The 21,083-nt window shown below is 35.2% G+C and overlaps 1 protein-coding gene and 1 long non-coding RNA gene across 3 annotated transcripts; one reads left to right on the top strand and one right to left on the bottom strand.

Annotated features, from left to right (window-relative positions):
- The first annotated feature begins 3 nt into the window (after positions 1-3).
- On the top strand, positions 4-19,861 carry LOC102803680 (nucleolar MIF4G domain-containing protein 1-like). Of its 2 annotated transcripts, none has more exons than XM_085501159.1 (16): positions 4-144; positions 2,777-2,985; positions 3,165-3,308; positions 7,711-7,846; positions 7,984-8,680; positions 9,337-9,407; positions 9,647-9,775; positions 10,257-10,381; positions 11,507-11,600; positions 11,980-12,082; positions 13,939-14,063; positions 14,739-14,867; positions 17,580-17,698; positions 18,098-18,262; positions 18,835-18,966; positions 19,543-19,861. In XM_085501159.1, exons 2-16 carry the CDS (start codon positions 2,779-2,781, stop codon positions 19,825-19,827), a joined length of 2,661 nt encoding a protein of 886 aa, XP_085357285.1. In that variant the 5' UTR covers positions 4-144; positions 2,777-2,778; the 3' UTR covers positions 19,828-19,861. The 2 variants fall into 2 exon arrangements, with proteins under 2 accessions (XP_085357285.1, XP_085357286.1); XM_085501160.1 differs by lacking the exon at positions 4-144 and adding an exon at positions 2,518-2,536.
- Positions 1,560-2,158, bottom strand: LOC144356115 (uncharacterized). Its single transcript, XR_013421384.2, has 2 exons — positions 1,982-2,158; positions 1,560-1,654 (listed from the first exon to the last, which is right to left on the bottom strand). It is a non-coding gene; the product is annotated as an uncharacterized LOC144356115 (long non-coding RNA).
- Positions 19,862-21,083: the final 1,222 nt, after the last annotated feature.

Raw genomic sequence — 21,083 nt, 5'->3', positions numbered from 1 at the left:
CATAATTCATTGCGATTAAAGATGGCTGCGCCCATTGACAAAGTCACGCTAGCTGCAATTCTTGTTATTCTCTGATATACTGTAGCCCCAGGAAAGTTTCGTCTGAGTTCCAGTGGTCATACAAACATTATTTAGATTTTTCAGGTAAGACAACTGTTGCAGAATCCGACCATTACATAAATCCACATAACCAAAAGTGTTTTTGAGGAAGGAATTTACCCCTGTCGCAGTATGTGCCATGTTAGCCCTGAATACAGTCCTGTAGGTTGGCCTCCTTCCGTTGATCATTCGGCCCCACAGTCCTGAGAAGTCGCATTGACCGGAAATTCGACACTATTGTGAAGAAATGTATCGGGCGATTTTAGAGGCATTCAGCTTTGCAGTTAAAATATAAGCAGGTCGATACGTCTAACTATTCTAAATACTTTCACAGTTGGAAGCAAAATTACATAAGATTTCCCACTAGGGTCGATCAAATCGACATTTTCCAACGTCAACCAAGAATGTATTTATTAAGAAAACGTTGTTTCGTTTGACTTTCGTAAAACTAGCTTTCGCCAACGTTCCAGTACTGTATCACAGTCAGCTGGCGCACACGTGATAATAAAATAAATACGATATTTACTATATGGGGGCCGCCATCTTGAATGACGCATAAAACTAAATAAGAGACTAGTTGTGAAACGCGTTTTTCAGATTCCTACAAATCAGGACAAAAATACCAATCTTTCACAAAAATACGTCCGTTGGGGTTATATTAAGCCAACCGATAACAAAATTCGGCCGAATTCGTCGTTTTTGTGTGGAAAAATCCCTTGCATACGAACACCTAATTACGCGAAGAACATAGAACACTAAGCCGGGGTATTTGAAACTAAAAATTGGAATTCCAGCACAGCAGCCAATCAGCGACGGCCTAACGCTTAGATGCCAATTTCGGTTTCAAATGCCCCGGGTTTATAGTTCCATGGTCTATGCGACTTCTCAGGACTGTGGGGGCCGAATGATCAGTGGAAGGAGGCCAACATGCAGGACTGTACTCAGGGCTAGTGCCATGTGTAAATGGTCTCAGGCCTATTGGTTCTACAGTAGATGTACATTTAGTACGATACATTTAATCATAAATGCCATTGGTCCCATGGCCCATCAGTGTTGTGACCCATTGTTCTCGGACACATTCGGTCGTGGGCTGTAGCAGAGCCATTCAAGCTGCGACACTGAACTTGAAGTAACCAGTGTTCTCCCCAGAAAAATGTATCAGAGTGGCGGCTAATTTGCATATAATTTACATATCATTAGCATTTGTCTGAAGATAAAGAAAACAATAATGACAGGCTTGCATGGATGAAAATGTGTCTTTATTTTTTAACAAATTTATGTAGAAGATTAAATGAATCTGCTGCTGTGTGATTTCTATGTAATGTTGATTCTTCGGACTTTCATGGAAGCCCAGTGATCTGCAGCTTTTGAGAACGCCGTGATTTTCTTTGCTTCCCACTTCTATTAAATGACATGGCCTTCTTGTGCATCTCCGAGTGTGCGTGTTTATCGATAGCATATTTCGTAATAGTTATACATGGCATAGAATTCCATACCAAAGAACTATTTCTGGATGTTTTTAAGTTGAATTTTCCACATATGTGTCACAGCATTCCTAAAAGAAAAGAAATAGGAGCGAATCAATACTTGTATTTAAAAAATATCGTCACGATCAACACGAAAATAAACAAATTGCCGCCATTTTGAAAAGTCGCTAAACTTAAAAATTGCCACGATAAACTTTACCCAACTATTTCAAAACACAATACTAGTATTAGTTACTTTGATAAATCGTAGCCAACAATTTTTGAACTTCCAGAAAGAAGGTCGTTTCCAAAAAAATGTTTCGACGATCGGCAAAAAATGAAGCCATACAAAAATTTACTAAACTAGGTCAAAACTCGCTTCCAAGTAAAACGCTACAAATAAATACTTTTTTTACCTTTGCCATCGGATGTTTCTCTCAGCCACGTATATTTTGTTGTCCATTGTGCATCAAATCTAGAGTTTATTTTTTTGCACTTTTCGTTGTAACATCATCTTGGACACGTTTAGTACCACTGCCGACAGGGGTACCGGTGACCGCGTTGCTGGTGGGTTTATCGCTCGCAACCAGGGGCCCAGCAGGGCGTTCTACGCGGAACCACAACGTGATATTTCTGCTGTTTGACATCGTTGCTTCTTCCAGCCAAATATGCTGCTGAGAAAATACTCGCTATTAACCCCAATTAAATAGGGCGAAAGTGTTTATTGTCGAAGTACGAAGCTGTATTAGTCCATTGTCTTTGCGTAATCACTGACATGTTTCCATTCACACCTGATTTGGCTCACAGTACCGGACGCTGATGACGCTGACTAACAGATTCGCACGTGTATTAACAAGCTAAAAGAAAGAGTAACAGGAAATGCCACAGAGTAGCGGGCAATCTCTCAGAGTAGCGGCATAAATAATGGAGTAGCGGCCCCGCTACGCTAAAACGCTTTGGGGAGAACACTGGTAACAGTTGGGATTAATTGTTTTTTTAAACATCTACACATGGAACTATAAACCCCTATAGTTCCATGATCTACACATGTAATTGTTCATATACTGAACAACGTTGTACGGTAATTATTCTATGATCAGCACTATTGATTCATGGTGGGCAGTCTTAAAACTAAATCAAATCTCATATACTCTGACCTTAGTCGCTGCAATTGTTGAATATTAATGTCATGTTTATTTATTTATTTAAAGAAATGAAACAAAAGAATTTTAAAAAGAGAGAACCATCTCACTTCAGAAAAATAAAATTAGAAGTTGAAGAATGGAATAAAAAACAGGGTATAGAGACATCTATAGAAAGTTCTGTGAAGTCTAGACCACAGATATCGAGAAAACAGAGACGAAAAAATGCAAGAAAATTGAAGAAAACCAAGAAGCATGAATATTTCAGTGGGAAAAAGGTAGTTACCGGTACATCATGATAGTGAAACACTGCATTAAATATTCTGAAAAAGTCCAGTTGGTTTTATTTATAACTCCAGTATTTTCTTATAGATCTAAGTAACATATATTGTAAGCTGAAATTATACTTGAACACAGAGGGCGAGCAATGTTTCATATGTTTATTCTACATTTAAAGGGTATTCTACAAAACCTAGATTCTACGAAAGGTACAGGAAAAGATGAGAGTGTTACAATGCCTGTAAAATCAACAATAGAAGGGAAGAAATCCATTATGCCAAAGACTGGTAAAAAACACAAAAAGAAGAAGAAAAAAAAGAAGGTATGTACAATCAGATGAAGATACACTGAGGTATTTTTTTTAGTATAAGACCAGTCGTATTTGTAACATGTATCATTCAATGCTGGGTAATTAAAATGTAATTGGTAGACAGGGATCTCACCAGCCGGTCGGTCATGAATATTAATGAGCTATATGAATATTAATTATCAATGAATAGTTTGGCCGCAGTGCAAATATTTTTGGATATTATGTTTCACAATTTAGAAGAGTTTGAATTTAAAAATGAAATATATTCGAAATGCGAATGCTGCAGACTAAAAACAGAAACAAATAAATTATTGTTGCAATATCAATGTCTATTGTAAAAAGTTAAAGTGCCTGTGAAATGGCTTCTATTTTCATGCCTAAAATTATCAATTGATACATAAATATTATTAATTTTTATGTTTCTAAGCATGAATTATTATTTTTTAAGTGAAAAAATGTGTTTTAAACTCAGTCTACCGCAACTTTATGTTTGTGTATTTTAAAACGAGGCTCCTCATTAGCTTCTCATTTGCATACAGAAATTCCCCTTGTGACGTCAGAAGGGGAAGTCGCATGGCAGCTTGCATTGCCGATACGTGTAAATAAGGCAAATTTCTTGTGCAGTTTTCTCGTCTTTGACTATATTGTCACTTATGTACTTGTTCGTCGAGGAAAAATGGACCATAATGAACACATAGTATCAATTTTTGTTGCATGGGGTTGAGTTAGATGCGAAATATGTCCGTTCTGGTGTAGCTGGTCACCGGGATCGTCACCGACACCGGCGCACGTTTGTACACTGTTGCTGGACAAAATAGAATTTGACGTCGGAATTATCTCGTTATTTAGCAGGTTACTAGGCATGTCACCACACTGTTTTATTTCATCGATCGTCTGAGTAAAACTTTCAAAATCAAAATAAAAGAGAACATATTTTGACATTCTAAACATTAGACTATAGTGATCACTATAAAATAATTAAAAAAAACGACAAATCACAGTTACTAAATAAATGACAGCCGCGTGGAAATAAATCGACATTTTGTTGAAATAGATGAACGCGTCGCGGGCAAGTGCGTTAAAAGCGGCGTTTAATTGGATAACAAAAATAATCGAGATCGACACACATACAGAAAAATTGAGAGTGGATTCGAGTTAGCTTGATCCATGGCGTGATTGTCATAATTATAACATCGTATTAAAACTTTATTTGGTGGAAACACATTGACCAAGCCCGGATTCTTATTTCATAAATTATTACGCAGATCAAGCTGCAAGCATGGAGGTAAAAAAGAACAGAGGTGTGAATTCGACATTCAACACCAATCACCAAACAATTCAGAAACTTTTAGCCTTCCAAAATGAAAAACAGTTAGCAGTGTGTAAGGGCTGTGTAATTTCCTGTTTGTCTGACGCTTCGTTTTCGTGTCACTGTCAAAATTATTGTTACCTTTTACTTAACAGGGACTAATGGTCTCTATAAAACGATTATCAGGATTGCAAAAAATTCAACTCATTTGAAACACTTGCCGGACGTCTCTCTCTCTTCTGAAATCCGCCTCGGTGATCATGGGCTGGTCCGGAATCTATTTCTTTCAAAAGTGTTGCGCCAGGTTCACGTTGTCGGCGTTTCTCTTTAAACCTAGTCGTTTTTTGTTTTTGTTTTTTATGGACGGGGACAGTTGAATGAATCTAAGGTTAAGTGATGTCGCACCTTCGGATCGATTAGAAACGTGTGAATACATACACTATGGCTATATGTTTCACTGCAACTGCCCACAACACAACATCTAAAAACTCTCTCTCTCAAAAAAAAAAAAAATAGACAAAAAAAAAGAAAAAAACACCGACCGAAAAATGTATATCGTTTAAAAGTATACTGAACGACCAGTGTTATTACGGCTCAGGGGGATGACTTCCTCTCACATTTTGTCATTTGGTGGCGCACTTTCGGTGAGAGTCGGAAATCCGGAAACAGTCGACCGTTTCACGATAGGTGGGCGTGGCTACAACACGAGAAATATCCCAAATTTACTTGGATACGAGTAATCATTTTCAGCAAAAAAATCAATAACTACCCTTTTCAGTGGGACACAGATCTAAAATGGAAACGTGAGGGTGGGCATTGCACAGGCACTTTAAATAAAACGCATTTGAAATGTTTCAGCCAGGAATATGTTCACTATCTTATTTACTCCAAAAAGATTCTCTTTCAAAAAAATCGACTACGTAATTATTTGACGTATTGTTGTAATTTATTATACGTACCATAAACTTTTAAAACGTATATATTCACAGTAATGAACGAACAAATAAAACTTCCAAAGTTACGACGTGACATAACTTACTTCGCCATGTTACACACCGATTATACCAATAATTCCTCTTACTCAGTCATGGTGCCATGCAAAAAATGTTACTTCTTTTTTTTTGATATGAAATAAAAGTAAAATTTTACTTAGTTTTATCGGGAATGGTTATTTTTGATCACTCGGTCGCTTCGGTAAAATACACAGACCCGCCATGATGTTTGTGACGTATTGACCGGCATGTGTCCTTTGACCTGATGGGTCAAGAATGCCATTAACCAATCAGAATGCCGCATGGTAATGCCGGTAGAATCCAAAGTTTTCCGAAAGGTAGTGATCATAAAAATTACATTGTGAAAGTAAAGCGATGTCGTAGCACGATGTGTTGGCATCGATTTCAGTTGAAAACTGCATGATGCTTTTTGAAAGAGGTGATTAGCAATTATTAAAAGGTAAAATAGGTCTTGAAAGAAGAGTTTTTACATGATTCGCGATGATATCAGTTCAAATGAATTTTACCAAATCACGCAATAAACACGTCTGTTCTTGAGTAGCGTAAACTGATCATGAACTCCGCTTGACCATGTTACATCAAGGTGGAATTGATTTTGAAAGAATTTTAGCTTTCAATCTATCGCAGAAAGTATTTACTTACAAACAAAGATGTGCTAATTTCACAAAATTGACTAGCCGCTACGTATCGTGCGACTAGGTCTATTGTTTACAAATTATAATCCACGACTGGCAGGATGCGTGTCAGTCGGTACATAAATTATAATAACACTTGGACAATAGTTCTGGTCGGAAGAATTACCGTGGTGGTCGCAAATTTTGAGTGCCGGTCGAGGCCGACCACCGCTGACCAGCGTGGCGAGATCCCTGCGTAGACTAATCATTACATGTACCTTATACCAATATACTACATTAATTGACATGGGTGTGGTGTATGGTTTTTGGAAAGTAAGGAAGATATAAAAAAGTTGAAGAGCCTATAATTTGGCAAATTCTTTTCAAAGTGAATAGGAATGTTGCAGGCACAGCTGTATTAGGAGATTTAGGATGGGCAGATTTAGGCTATATTCTTGATAAATTTAGGATACAGTACTTAAATAGATTACAACATATGGACAATAGCAGGTGGACCAAAGTTGTTTTTATAGAGTTACATAAATCCCAGGAAAATAACTTTAAGCTTATCTGGAATTGGCCAAAATATATAAACAAAATTCTTGTTTCTAATGGACTAGATCATGTTTATGGGACTGAAACACAAACTAATAAACAGTGGATCAAAATGCTTCCATAAAATAAGTGAGAATGAACTGAAACATTTTACAGATAATATAAATAACATGAAATCTTTTGAACACTATTGTTGGATCAAAAGAAATAACAAAAAAGAAAATTATATTAAGGATCCCTATGATCATTATGGCATATCATTAATGTTTAAAGTTAGGTGTAACTCCCTGGATTTAGAAGGAAATAAACTAAAATGGATTAATTACAAAGGAAATGGCATTTGTAAGTTGTGTCATGGTGGCATAGAAGATGTATATCATTTCCTATTTCTATGCAATGCAACATTCCACTTAAGAAATAAATTTTACTCTGATTTGATCAAAATAGTCTCAAATATCGATGCCTTCTCTCATGGGGGATGAATTTCAAGTTTAATTTGCTTTTTGGTAACATTCCATGGAATATGAATTATGAGTTGGGGGACATTGTTTTTAAAGAGCTATGAAAATTTCTCAAACATCTTTGTAAATACAGAAATGAAATTAGTATGAATTCACCATGAGTTTCAGATATGTATTTTTTTTTTTCGTTTCTTCTTCTTTTATTTTGTTGCCGTTCCGTTATTATTATGCTTCTCAAAAACTCACGAAGACTGTTAATGCTTGGTTTGGTTGCATTGGACTGCTGCATTACCACAATGTCATCTGTTATACATCTAATTACAGTAGAGTTTAGAATACCGCCAACTTTGCATGACGGCAGTATACATGTTCCTTTCCTTCAGTGCAGTACTTCGCTGTGTACTTTTTATAGGAAGCAAAGCCTTCTCTGGGTTTAGATATGAAAGATAAATTTTTTTTCAGACTCCTGAGCAAAGTAAAATGGAAGCACATAAGATGGCCAATGAAGAAGAAGATGCTACAATCCAGTATTTGGAAAAGAAATTGAAATTAAACAAGAAGAAATTACAAGCAGTATTTAGAAATGATGGTTTGGATGGTATCCTTTTGATAGCAATATTAGATTTAACAATAATATAGTAGAATATTCAGGCATTGAGGAGAGCATTTTACAGGTTGTAAGTACAGTTTTGTTACCTGCAATGTTGCAGCGTTTTCCTTCACCATATTGTGCAGATTTATTGGAATTTTGTGATTCAGAAAATAGGGGAACTTTACTCGACATTGGTGATGGAGATATGTTTAGGGAGGAAAGCGAATCAGATGAGGAAATTACTGAAATGCCTCCAAAAGTTTTAAATGCTAAATCAAAAACAAAGGTGGAACAAATAAATGATGAGCGAGATGAAGAGCAACATGAGGATGATGATGATAATGATGTTGATGATGATCATGATGATGAAGAAGAAGAAGATGAGGAGGAGGAAGAGAATCGAGAACATGGTGATGAATTTTCAAGCAGTGAGGCAGATAGTGGTCAGAGAGAAGATGAGGATACAGTAATAGATTTACCAGAATCTAAAAAAGAGACAGAAAAAAACACCATAAAGAGGAAAAAAGTTATACATGATGAAGAGCTCCATCTTAAAAAAAAGCAAAAGCAAAAAATAGAAACAGATGAAGAATTAGTTGATGAAGTTAAATCTGTTTCCAAATATGAAAATGAAATCAAACAGAATGTGAAGGAAACAACAAGAAAAAGGAAAAGGAAAGGTCAAGTCAAATATGATATATATGGTCGTCCAATTGGTGGGAGTAATGAGGAAACTGGGGTGTATGTACCGCCACAGCAAAGAGCACGAATGATGGGAAAGGATGAAGATAGTCAAAAGCTGGACAGACTGAGAAGACAAATAAAAGGGCTATTAAACAGGTAATGCATAACAAAAACATTTTCTCTTTGTGTTGTAAATTGTGATCTATGCCACAATTGAACATGAGCAGAACATCACTGCGTAATTAACAGCTCCTATCTTTCATATTAACCCTTTAAAGGGGAACCGGTACTATAAATAGAGACAAGATGGCCACCGCAATTAGTATGTTAATCCGAACCAAGCCGCTCACATCGTGGCGGGAGCTCCGGGAAATGTGCCATTTATGATGTTTAGAGATCAAGCTGTGATTCCAAATACATTTCTACGGGGGCAATGAATATGTAGGCTAGTGATTACACTTATCTGGTTGGGCTTTTGATGTATAAATGTTGTTGTTTTCGGTTGAAACGTGCCGCGACAAGTAAAAATCCTGAGTTTAATTAAAATGGCGGCTAATGTATGCAAAATGCCTGTCAATCACAGTTTGAGTAAGCGAGCATAATAAGCATTCATTTACTTAGTGGACAGAGGCAGAGTTAATTACCCATGAGCACGTGGTCAGGTGCAATTGTAGTTGTAATTACTGATTCATTAAGTATTCATATGTATTTGCCTGTTGAAAGTAAACAAATGAAAAATAAATATTTAGTGTACTTGATAATTTCAATCAAAACATAATACACTATAAGTTGTTGTTAACTCTTTTTCTCAGACTAAGTGAATCTAATATGCAGTCAGTGGCAAGTCAAATAGAAGACCTGTATTTGAAGTACAGTAGAAATGGTAAGTACTAGTAGCTAATTTTCAAACCATTCAAATAGTAAAAACACAATAAGATAAACCTATGTCTGATTTTAAGTAGGCAATATTTTTTTTAGTAATCGTTATAACATTTCAAAATAGCTAGACATTGTTATCAAATGCTTCAAATTTTAGTCTAAAATTTATAAACAGTTACGCAAACAAATAAATAACAGGAATTTTCTATATGTACATGTATATATATCATTTTTTTTGTTCAGATATGAATCAGACTTTATCAAGTTTGATATTAGATTCCTGTGTGACTCCAGTTATAACACCGGAAAGGTTGGCAATGGAACACATGATGCTGATAGCAATGTTACACATAAGAGTTGGCAGTGAAATTGGTGAGTGGAATTGCTCTAATTTGTCAACAAATTACATGGTATCAAGGGTGGATGAAGATAAGGCATTACTACTTGGTTTTACTCAATGAAAATCACATTGATACCATACAATGAACTCTCACACTTCAGACAACCAATGACATGGTATCACGAGTGGATAAATGGGTATACAACTTGTGTGATGATAGGTTCCATTTTAAGCCCACTATGTGAGCTTGCACACCACATATTACAAATTACATGGTATCAAGGGTAAATAAATATAAGGGTTTTCAACTTGGATATTGTGATAATAATCTCATTGGCCTGACAAATCTAATTATATTGGGAGATACAAATGTAGAAAAATATGAGTACCGGTATATAGTGCCAGAAAATTTGATGAAGCTTTCATGGAAATGTACAATGAGCCAACCAAGAATAAATGAAAACGGCAACTATGCATTTGGACTACTTTAATTGGATTACTCTCCCACTTTAGGTGCTCACCTTATACAGAACCTTGCTAGCCAGTTTGATGACCTCTACCAGACTGATGATAACTATGGTGATAGTAAAGAAGCTGATAACATCATATCTCTATTGGCACATTTTTATAATTTCAAGGTATATGCTTTTTAATAAAATAAAAATATAGCCATGCTTTGTGTCATTTATTGGGGTTTGCAACTCGCATAGTACTGTATGGTGACATCATGTCAAGATCCCATTCAAGTCTCTTCTCGTAGATAGCGAGACTCAGGCTACGACCTTCTGACATGACACATATCAATGTTCAAGGTTTGTAATGAAAAAATAAAACTTTTCTTGTCACTATCATAGTGAAAAATGTAATACATCGAAAATGTACAGAAAATATAGTTCTCGTAATCCGTCATATCGTGGGCAGCTATTTTGATCCACCTGGACATTGCAGTATCCTAGTTACCTCGGGCATGCGCATTCGCATTTTTCTGAGTTGGAACGCTTTTGCGAGAGCAAGATTGTGACAGGATCTTGGTATCATGTCACCGTAGTTGCAAACCCCAAGTAATGTACCTCTGATATCGTATATTATATAAAATTTAAATTACTCGTAAACTATGTGACTGTGAAAAGCTTAAGTGAAAAATACTTGCACATTGGCACTTAAACCATATTAAATTAATTATTATGTTAATAATCTGGTTTAACTGATGAACTGCAAACAATTTTTAATTTCATGTAATAAACATTGTGTTACATATTGAACATGGCATCGTACAATGACTGACACTTTGTTGGTAATCCTCTTCTAAACAATTGGTAAAATTCTGGGTGCATCAGAATATTATTTAAACCCATTCAAAGATTGGTAAATATTTAGCAGAACTATTTGTTATCACAATATTGTTTGATATTAAAATTACTTTTTGAACGCCTATGTATATTTTCATCATCATTCACAAAATAAATTTCATAATTTGTCCATATTTTTTCAAAGATTTTGATTAAGATCTGCATCCAATGACTAATTGTACCCATTTGGTGCAAAATTAACAAAAAAAAATGTATAAAAATACATATAAATGTGCTAAAAGTTACACTAAAATTTTGGCAAAAAAAAAAATATGTATCAAAGAGTTAAATAAATGTCTCATGTCAGCAACAACAGTTTGTGCATCATTTTTTATGCATATTTCTAATAGTGTCGTCTAACTTAAGTTAGTAATTACATTTATAATGTATAATTTATTTTATTTTCCTTTCCAGATTATACATTGTGTTCTAATCTACGACATTATCAGGAAGCTGATAGAAAGATTTACAGAAGGGGATATTGAGTTATTATTATTATTGCTGAAAAGTAGGTTTCTTTGCATCTCGCAATAGTTTAACCAGACTTTATTTCTTGCAATGCTTACAATGTATTTATATTTGTTATCTCAGCACCCTAGGTAATATTTCAGTGCAAAATTTTCTGTAATTTTCTCTGCTGAACTGCTCTAAATAAGTCAAATTGATGTGATTATCTCATCTGGTCTTAAAATTGTAACATCGGTTATAAGTTTTCAACATATGAAATTTTTTGGGCTATGAGCCAAACTTAATTGCAATAAAGTTCTAAAATAGTGATAATTTGTAGCAGTAAAAATTAAATATATTAGTTAAAAGTCTCATCTGATTAATGCATGCATATTTTGTGGATGGTCATGTTTTAACCCATTTTCTGTATATCTCTGTAGATGTAGGTTTGACATTGAGACGAGATGATCCACTGTCACTGAAAGATGTCATCTTACAGATACAGAGGAAAGCTGTGGATGCGAAGGATAAATTCAAGGACCAGTAAGTTATGATTTGTGTATTCAGATTTCAGAATGATTTGTATACTCATTAGCGGAATGCATGTCATGTACGTCTTTGCCTTTTATTTGTCATTTGGAAGAAAATATTCTGTAATGTTACAAGATTATGGTACATGCATTCATTCCCAGTCATTCTCAGTCCACACATCACAAGAGTTTACTTTATAGGGCAATGGATGCCTTTTTACTATGAGTTCCGCGTTTAGTCACAAAATGGGCATATGAGCAGCCCATGTCATCATAATTCTTAATACCAGTAATTGCTTTTATTATAAACTATTACTTATTATATATTTCATTTTTTATTTAAATGTCATTTTGTTTTGTTGGTGCTAAGTGTTACTTATTATTTGGACATTTAAATTTGGTAAATGAACAAGTCAGATGTGACAGTGATAATATACATATCATTTTGTTTTGTTTCACAGTTGGGTAAAATAATTACTGATTTTCAACATTTCACATTGTAAAAAATGTTTGTGACCAGTATGACTAAGACATTGAACATCCACAATATATTGCTGGTTAAATATTTCTTTAGATTTAAAAATAGACCAATTAAGGTGTGAGTGCTATAATGGTATACTGGGCACACTGGATAGTCATAGGCATTAGCTAGTTATAGCTAGTCAAACAATAATAATATCTAGTTAAATGGTGATAGTCAGTGCATGGAAGGTACTAACGGAAGGAGCCACGACGCCAATCAAGTGGCCACTTAAGCCTTCAGCTTATTTCCTTTTGTTTCAACCCAAATTAATCCTGATAAGGCCATTGTCTAGCTCATCTTTGATGTCCATGATAGTTTGCGATTGTTTACACAGGTAACGAGTTAGCGGAGTATGATACAACCCCGCCATTTTTTTAATGTGACTATAAAATATATGCGCATTATGAAACTACGGTCATCACACATGCGCACTGGGTTTGTTTAGGTGTAAAAGGTCAAAATACGTATTTCGCAACTGGAAATTCAACTGATGAACGTTTGACTTCACAAATTTCCCATGTTTTAAATATTAGCAACTGTAACTAGAACATGATTTCGAGTGCATACAACAACAACTCCTAAGGACTCCTAAGAAATATTATCACAGAGAATGTGTCGTGGCATGCTCTTCTTTCGATACTATCTTTTCTGTTGGTGTTCGCCGATGTCCGGTGGTCAAAAATTTCGACAGTTTCAGGCGCCAAACCCACGCACTGACAATGGTACCATTGAATAATGCAATCGTCACAAGCAATCATTGATTAACTCTCATTACCATTACAAATACAAAATTCACGATATTTCATCAGAGTTTCTTCAATCAATGTTATATCTGACAATTTTCCATTAAAGTTCGCCTTTTTCAATATTGTGCATGCGAGGTACGACTATCGCTTCCGAACATGCTCCGAATATTACCGAATGCTCGAGATTAGCATAACCCATTGTACGAAGGTGTTAAAAGCTAACAAGAACAATGTTTGTGAACAAACATTGACAAACGATCATGGGGTAAAGCTAAAACAATAGCGTCGTGGCTCCTTCCGTTAGTACCTTCCATGGTCAGTGCCACACATTTATATAAACAAAGATGGCGACTTTGACTGTTGCGTAGATCCATGAGTTCAAACTGAGACATTACCCAGCTTTAATAATAGGTAATTAGTGCGAGTCACGTCCAGGTCAAACCTCATATTTGTGATTTCCATTAGAAGAGCACATTGTATTATGGGAAAATCAATCAACACAAATGTCGCACATGTGCAGCACGACGACCACCACCCTTTAAACAATAATAAACTACAGACACTATACATTGTCAATTTGTTGATATATTTTCTTTGCAGAGCACGAGTGAAATTTATGTTGGATACTATCGGTGCATTGAAAAATAACAATTTACGAAAAATACCTAATTATGATCCTTCTCATCTTGAACATCTCAAGAAACTTCTCAGAGCTTTCACTAAGGGTAAGATTCACTAAAAAATATTTATTTATATTTATCAATCAATATGCATATGAAATAGGACTGAGTAAATAATATTACGCAATGCGTTTTTTGAATTGTGAGCTGAACGAACAAGTGTTTTTATCGTAATGCACCTCACTTCAGACATTGGATTAAAAGATTTGTTGCAGAGCTGAATACTGGTACTTACTCGCCTTACTTATTACCCCTAATACTAATGCTAATTTACACAACTGCTTCTAACGGGGGGGGGGGGGATTGGCGGCCTTTCGTGTTAATAATGTTGTAGGAATTCATACTGGACACAATTGTGTAGTGGAACAGTTCTTCTAACAAGGTTTTTATGTTTAGGCTTTTCAATAGAAAGGTTGTGATTATCTTCTTGATCAAATCCCATGTTGGACGGTATATAATCCATCATAATACATATTGGCATGACACCACATCATTAGCAGTGCTATATGGTGTATTTTGTTTCTTATCATTCATGAGCAGTGTTTCAGCACATAGGTAAACTTGTATTTCAATGAATGTCATTTATTTGATGCACCAGCCAGTCTGATTTAAAACCTGTGTTCAGAGCTTAATATGGTCCTGCATTACATTGTACATGTAACATCTTGGGTACTTTGTAACATTTTACGCAGTTATTTCATGATATGTTTGTATTTCTAGACCACAGTAGTTCAGACTGTCAGCTCAGAATATCACTGAGTGATCTGTTATCAGCAGAGGAAAAAGGCAGATGGTGGGTGGTGGGATCAGCATGGGTTGGACAGCAGTCAACTGAGCAACAGACAGAAAGTAAGTACAGTCATGTCAGTTGAATATTAAAACGCAAAACATCAGTGTCGTGCTTCACTATCGTCTATTGCTGTTGTGTAGGAGGGGATTCTGTAAGTCTAAAATCAACAAAGATGCTACCATTGATTATTTTGTTTTTAAACAATTATAGTTCCCTGAAAAAAAAAGACTGAAATTTGAATAATCTCGAGTGAAAGCTGAGTTGACCTCAGTGGAAGTGTTAATTATTTAGTGCCATCACAGATTTTGTTTACCATTGGTTGGTGGGTTGAACAGCGCGAATCTCAATGGTCGATCGATGTAAGGGTACACACACAGCATGCCTTATGGAAATGTTCAGTTTTAAATGGTTATTTCACCGACTGCTCGGGGAACTACAGTAAACAAGTATTTACTGACGACATGCCGCACGGTACGGTAATCAGCAAGTATTTAACGTTGATTTATTAACATATATTATATATAACATCCCCCGGAGGGGATGAAAGAGGTTACAAAACACATGCACGTTGGTGTTGGCTGCATTATTATGGTGTAATATCAGGGAGCTGTAACATTAACGCCATCTTGAAGTTGTAAGGCTTCGTTCGCAACTATTCTCATTAGCATAGGCGGCAGCTTTAAAGTGAGTAGAGCGCGAAGTACGTTTCACACGATGTTACGTTCTTCTTTTGTCATTAGCAAGTATAATTTGTTATGACTATATTCATCACTTTGAATTCCCAAATAAAGCGTGTAGCGGCTCAAACTGTTTCTAGGCAATCAATATCGTTTTATTAAGAATATTAAAAGAGAAAAAAACGTAAAGCTGTGTGAATGGATTGCAACTACTGCTGAAGATAGAAAACTAAAACGGCAGTATCACCGGGAAATTAGATGGGTGCACGCTCTCTGCATAAACAGAAACGATGGCTTTGTTTATTTGGCTGATGTCGACGAGCAACAGATTTCCTGTACTCACTTCCTCGTCTTGTCACCGGCCCTCAACGGTCTCTCGTACAGTTGAAACTCTTTCGCATTGATGCGAATATTTCAGCCTAATCGTTCCTTTCGAACCACTCGCGAGGTTGGTCATATAATGACCTAGACGTGCTTGCAATCTGTTGCGATTCAGATGAAAAATTCGTGAAAAATAAATATAAATTGCGTAAACGAGGGGTGAATGCAAAAATCCTGTAATTTTTCATCGGAATCACAACAGGCTGCAGGCAGGTCTGAATTAGTAAATATGACCTTGAGTTGCAGATTTTTCTTTGCCTAGTCTGTCATTGGCGTCTTTGCTTTCTTTCTTTTCATCGTCATTGCGTTAGTAAGATGGTGTTATTAAAATAGAATATAGACTTTGAAAATATAACGATTTCTCAGTCTTGACTAATAATAATGCTAACAATGAACTTTAGATAAATATGCATTGTTTGCGACAGGAAGCTTGTCACCCGTTCTATCAGAATCGTCAACAACAGAGTATTACCGGTAGTATACATATATACATGTATGTTATAAACATTATGCAAATATTAACGAAACTGTAGTAGTGTTTGCATTTAAGCACTGGTCTTTCCGAAATTTCGAAAAGCTGGGATGATGAATCAAGGTACAAAGTAACCGTTTTATTATTGAAAAATCAAGAAAAAAAAGAAAATTTCCCTTCCCGCTACATTAAAATTAATATGGACCACCAAAATTTGGCGTTCATTTAAAAAAAAAACCCATAATTTTCAGTACTGACTTCGAAAATTTTGATACAAAATAATTACATTCATATCACAAACCAACGCCGTTTTTGTTTACTTTTCATAACTGTTACAAAGTATTTCACTTCTGTTGGTTAAAATACCAGCTAATCGATTGTAGACCACAAGTTTTGAGTCCGTTTATAATCTAAACGAAGACAGACGATTGCAAACAACTGCTGTCATGGCAAAACGTTGCACATCGTGAATGATTTTTTTCTCTGCATGCAAATTAGTTTCCTTGATGCACTCAACAAAGTCAAAGCAGACGTACAACATTCACTTGAAAGCTGCCGCCTATGCTAATGAGCATGGTCGTCTGGACGAAGCCTTGCAACTCCAAGATGGCGATAACGTTACGCCGTAAATAGGCAGTCAAAACTAATGTGCACGTTACACTACTACTATTTAATTTTGCTAGCCAGTGGTGTGATGTGTCTAATCACCGTAAACCAAGTGTCATTTGTTTGGTCCCACAATTTGTCTTCCATGTGCTTGCAGATCACCGAACAGTGCGGTATGTCACCGGTACATAGTGTTTACACACTTTTTTGTACCATTTTTACCATTTAAAACTTAATTTTTTATAAGGCATGCGGTGAACTGGGACCACTGGAATTCGCGCTGTTCGATCAACCAACCAATAGGAATCGTGCTCTTCGCAGAATGACACTGTAATTCTGTGCAATAATCAACATTCGACGATTCGCACAATCACGTTGCATAATAAGTTTTTAGACCCCCATACATACATGCACTAGATGTTAATCTACAGGTATATAAACTGCTCATTGAATAGAACAGTTGTTTGTTTAACAATGATTTACTTAAGAATTACAAGGTGGGTGAACCACAACATTCAGTCTGCATGCCTTCTTTACTTGATATCATATAGTGAATGTTTTTGTTTTTTATGCATAATGGTAAGTATCAATCAATTGTGTTTTTGTATCATTGATGATATATATTGTGTCGCCAGATAAGCCCACAATAGAAGTGCATAACAAGGTCAGTAGTAAAATCATGGATTTGTCGAGAAAGCAGAGAATGAACACAGATACTAGAAGAAATATATTCTGTGCCATTGTAACAAGTGAGGTGAGTTCTCTCACGAATTGACTTTTCTTTCTTGGTCTATTACTGACTAATTGTATACTCCATTATTAGAACTGACAGTCACAAATCTGATTTGCATTACACACACCTATCTCCCCTAGAAGTCATGATATTGTCAACAGTTGTGTTCAAAACTTATTGAAGGGACTTCTTAAACAGACATTTACACAATGGCCAAAGTGTTGTGGGTAAAGTTAAAAAATGTTATCCAATCATATCGTATCATCACTTATCAGTATAGATAAAGAATTTCAAATTTAGCATGATGTGATTGTGTTCAAGATTTTTGTAAAAATAAGGCAACTTTGTTCATGTAACATAGTGTCTGCATTGTTTAACATCTTTTATCAGGTTCAAGTAAAATTTTAACATCTTTTTCAGGATTTTGTTGATGCATTTGATAAATTGCTCCATCTGAATTTGAAAGATCGACAAGAAAGAGAAATTGTGTATGTTCTTCTTGATTGTTGTCTTCAGGAGAAACCTTTCAATCCTTACTATGGTTATCTTGCATCTAAGTTTTGTCTCTATGACAGACGATTTCAGGTCAGTTGTTAAGATTGTTTTCATTCTAAATGGTCATCTTTAATCAAATTTCTCCATTTTGTCAGACATGTTTGTAATAGAGAACTTTCATCCGATCTTACTAAACATTTACTTATAAAACCAATACCTCAATGTAATCGATGCAATTTGTTTTGCACACTTGATTTATTTACTTGTCCAATTATCACTGAATCCCTTATACACATGTATATTATCCAATCATATTGAATTTGAAATAGATTGTCAAGTCAGTGATTAGTAGTACCGTAGTTGTCATTTCCAGAAATTGTTTAAAAACAAATCACGAATAATTTGTTTGAAATGGAAATTTAGAACTAAGCCATACTTGAATAGATGAATCTAATTTCTGAACGTAATCTAACAAGTCTGACATTTACTAAGTGCACTTATCATTGCTATCCCATGATATATGCATTATATGGTATCTCGCTATAATTGAATTTAGTGTATGCCTAGAAATGTGTGTGTAATACTTCTTAGTAAAGAAGCTGATCAATTCAAGACACTGTCTTTGAAATGCTCATTGATTATTGCATTCTTGTTCATTCCAGATAGCATTCCAGTTTGCGTTTTGGGATAAATTCAAAGTAATTGACAAATTATCAACAGAGCAATTGACAAACCTTGCTAAATTATTGGTACATTTATTGGTGTCCAAATCACTGGCATTGTCAGTCCTTAAAGTAAGTAAATAAATTAATATACTTTTATTTCACAGAAAACCGCATGCAGCCATAGTGCATTCATAGTGCCTTTTTTGAAAATTATTCTCATTTTGAAATGTATTGGCCTAAGTTAGAGTGTCAGTTGGTTTATAGATTGGCATGGCACAGAAAGACAGTTGAATCATAAGGAAAGACCAAGACACAGATGTATACATCATGCCTGATTCCATTTTTTTTAGTGTGTTGCAAAATAAGCCAATAAAACGTGATGATAAATAAACAAACGAATGAATAGGCCAATCAATCAATTAATGATGACTCATATAAAATGAATAAATCAATCTTTTTTTGAATCACTAAACATAAATAATTCAAAAGTTCACTTTGCCAAGTACTGAATAAAACTTCAATGCAGTCACTGAAGTGTTTGTTTTATACTGCACCAATCATTTGGGAGTATTTATATGATAAGATCTATGCCTTAATATTTGCATACTGTGCTCTCCTGACACTATCAAATTACCATAAATTATGCACTATTCTAAATGTGCATAACGTTTTCAAACTAATCCAGTGTAAATTTTTAACTTGCAGGTTATAGATTTTGCTGAACTTAACAAACCCATGATGGTTTGGTTACGCCAGTCATTGATGGAATTACTTCTTGAGAACCCAAAAGATGTCAGTATTGATGTGTTTGCTCGAATAGCTCCCTATCCTAAGCTACATTCATTAAGGGATGGATTGAGACTGTTCATGAGACAATTTTTGCTAAGAAATCAACAGAAATCTGCAGAGAGTACCAGGGAACAGTTAAAATTGATGGTGCAAATGGCAGATGGGGCCCTACAGGGACATGATTCATCTATGATGCTTTAAATTTGAAAAATAAAATGTATAATATGGTTTTATAGATTATTGTGCTGTCATCTTTTTGCTTACCGAATTATTTAGGGTTGGTCTGCATGGACAGGAAAATGATTGTAGCTAAACTACAACAAACTATCTTAAAATTATATATTCAACCAGCCTACCAATTTCAACACACTTTGAGCTTTCCAAAATGAAACATTGTTTTAATAGTTTCACAAGGAACAACACTGAATTCTTCGTAATAATTACTAGGCGTGGGCCGAGACGTGACAAATTGTCACAGCCAACACAGGATGCTAGCCAGGCCACAGAGAATTGTTGTATTCATTTAAATCTGACGATTAGATTGAGGTTCAGTTGTAAACATAATTAATCACATACATTTCTTAAATTGTAAAGTGTTTAAAGTGCAATTTGTTGGCTGCCGTTCAGATCAAACCATTTCTATTTTAAATTTTGGTCGCCTGCCAGTTGTAGCACAAATACTAAATTCAAGTTGTCACATAAATTTGACCGTCGCCATAATATCCATTGAGGTTAGTTTATGTGTCATTTAAACGACTTCATATTTCACCTAGGGTTTTTGGTTAAGGTAGAGATGCAGTTTACCTGACAGGTATTTTAATTAGTTAATTAGGAAACCAAGATGACCTCCCTTTTCCACAAAACTATATATTTTCGGAAAGCTTATTGTATGAATTTAAAAATTTTGTTAATATTTTTTTATGGACACTGTAGTTTGAAATATGCACAAAAATGTGCTTTTGGGGTCAAAAGTGATTTAAAACAAATTAGCTTCTAAACCATGCTTCTGTTTCCTGTCAAAATTGGTTTATGAGTACATCTGTTTACTATGAAGAAAGCGCCGTCTTGAAAACTGTCTACCTGTTGTCAATTTTGCAGGGCAGCAGCTCAAATTTCACTACTTCAAGTTTATGCATAAATTAACACCCAGGCCAGTTGTCTGTACGATTGTTGTAACACTGTTCAACCAAAAACGATGCCCGACGGCGTTTTGAAGATAAACACATTGTCAATCATTTGTGAAAATTTCAAAACAAAAGGTCAAAGCGTCTAGGAGCTATTTTTTTTTAAATTCTGGGATGTGCACTAATAAGAAGAGATAATTGCTAATTTGCCTAACAATTCACTCAGTAAGAAGTTTGATAATGCTCATAATTAAAATGGCCGTAACAGTTCCAAATTTAAATGTATTATCGTTTTGTTAAACGTTAAATACAGTGCATATTATGGAGATCCCG

Source organism: Saccoglossus kowalevskii, chromosome 7, assembly GCF_978046115.1.
Source record: "Saccoglossus kowalevskii chromosome 7, keSacKowa6.1, whole genome shotgun sequence".
Classification (NCBI taxonomy): domain Eukaryota; kingdom Metazoa; phylum Hemichordata; class Enteropneusta; family Harrimaniidae; genus Saccoglossus; species Saccoglossus kowalevskii.
The sequence above is the reverse complement of the archived record's forward strand: the minus strand, read 5'-3'. Positions and strand labels throughout refer to the sequence as shown.

Excerpts from the sequence above, each read along its gene's own strand:
- LOC102803680 (XM_085501159.1), top strand. The coding sequence starts at position 2,779 with ATGAAACAAAAGAATTTTAAAAAGAGAGAACCATCTCACTTCAGAAAA. Across the intron at positions 2,986-3,164 it reads AATATTTCAGTGGGAAAAAG|GGTATTCTACAAAACCTAGA; the intron begins GTAGTTACCGGT and ends CTACATTTAAAG. Across the intron at positions 18,263-18,834 it reads TCTATGACAGACGATTTCAG|ATAGCATTCCAGTTTGCGTT; the intron begins GTCAGTTGTTAA and ends TGTTCATTCCAG.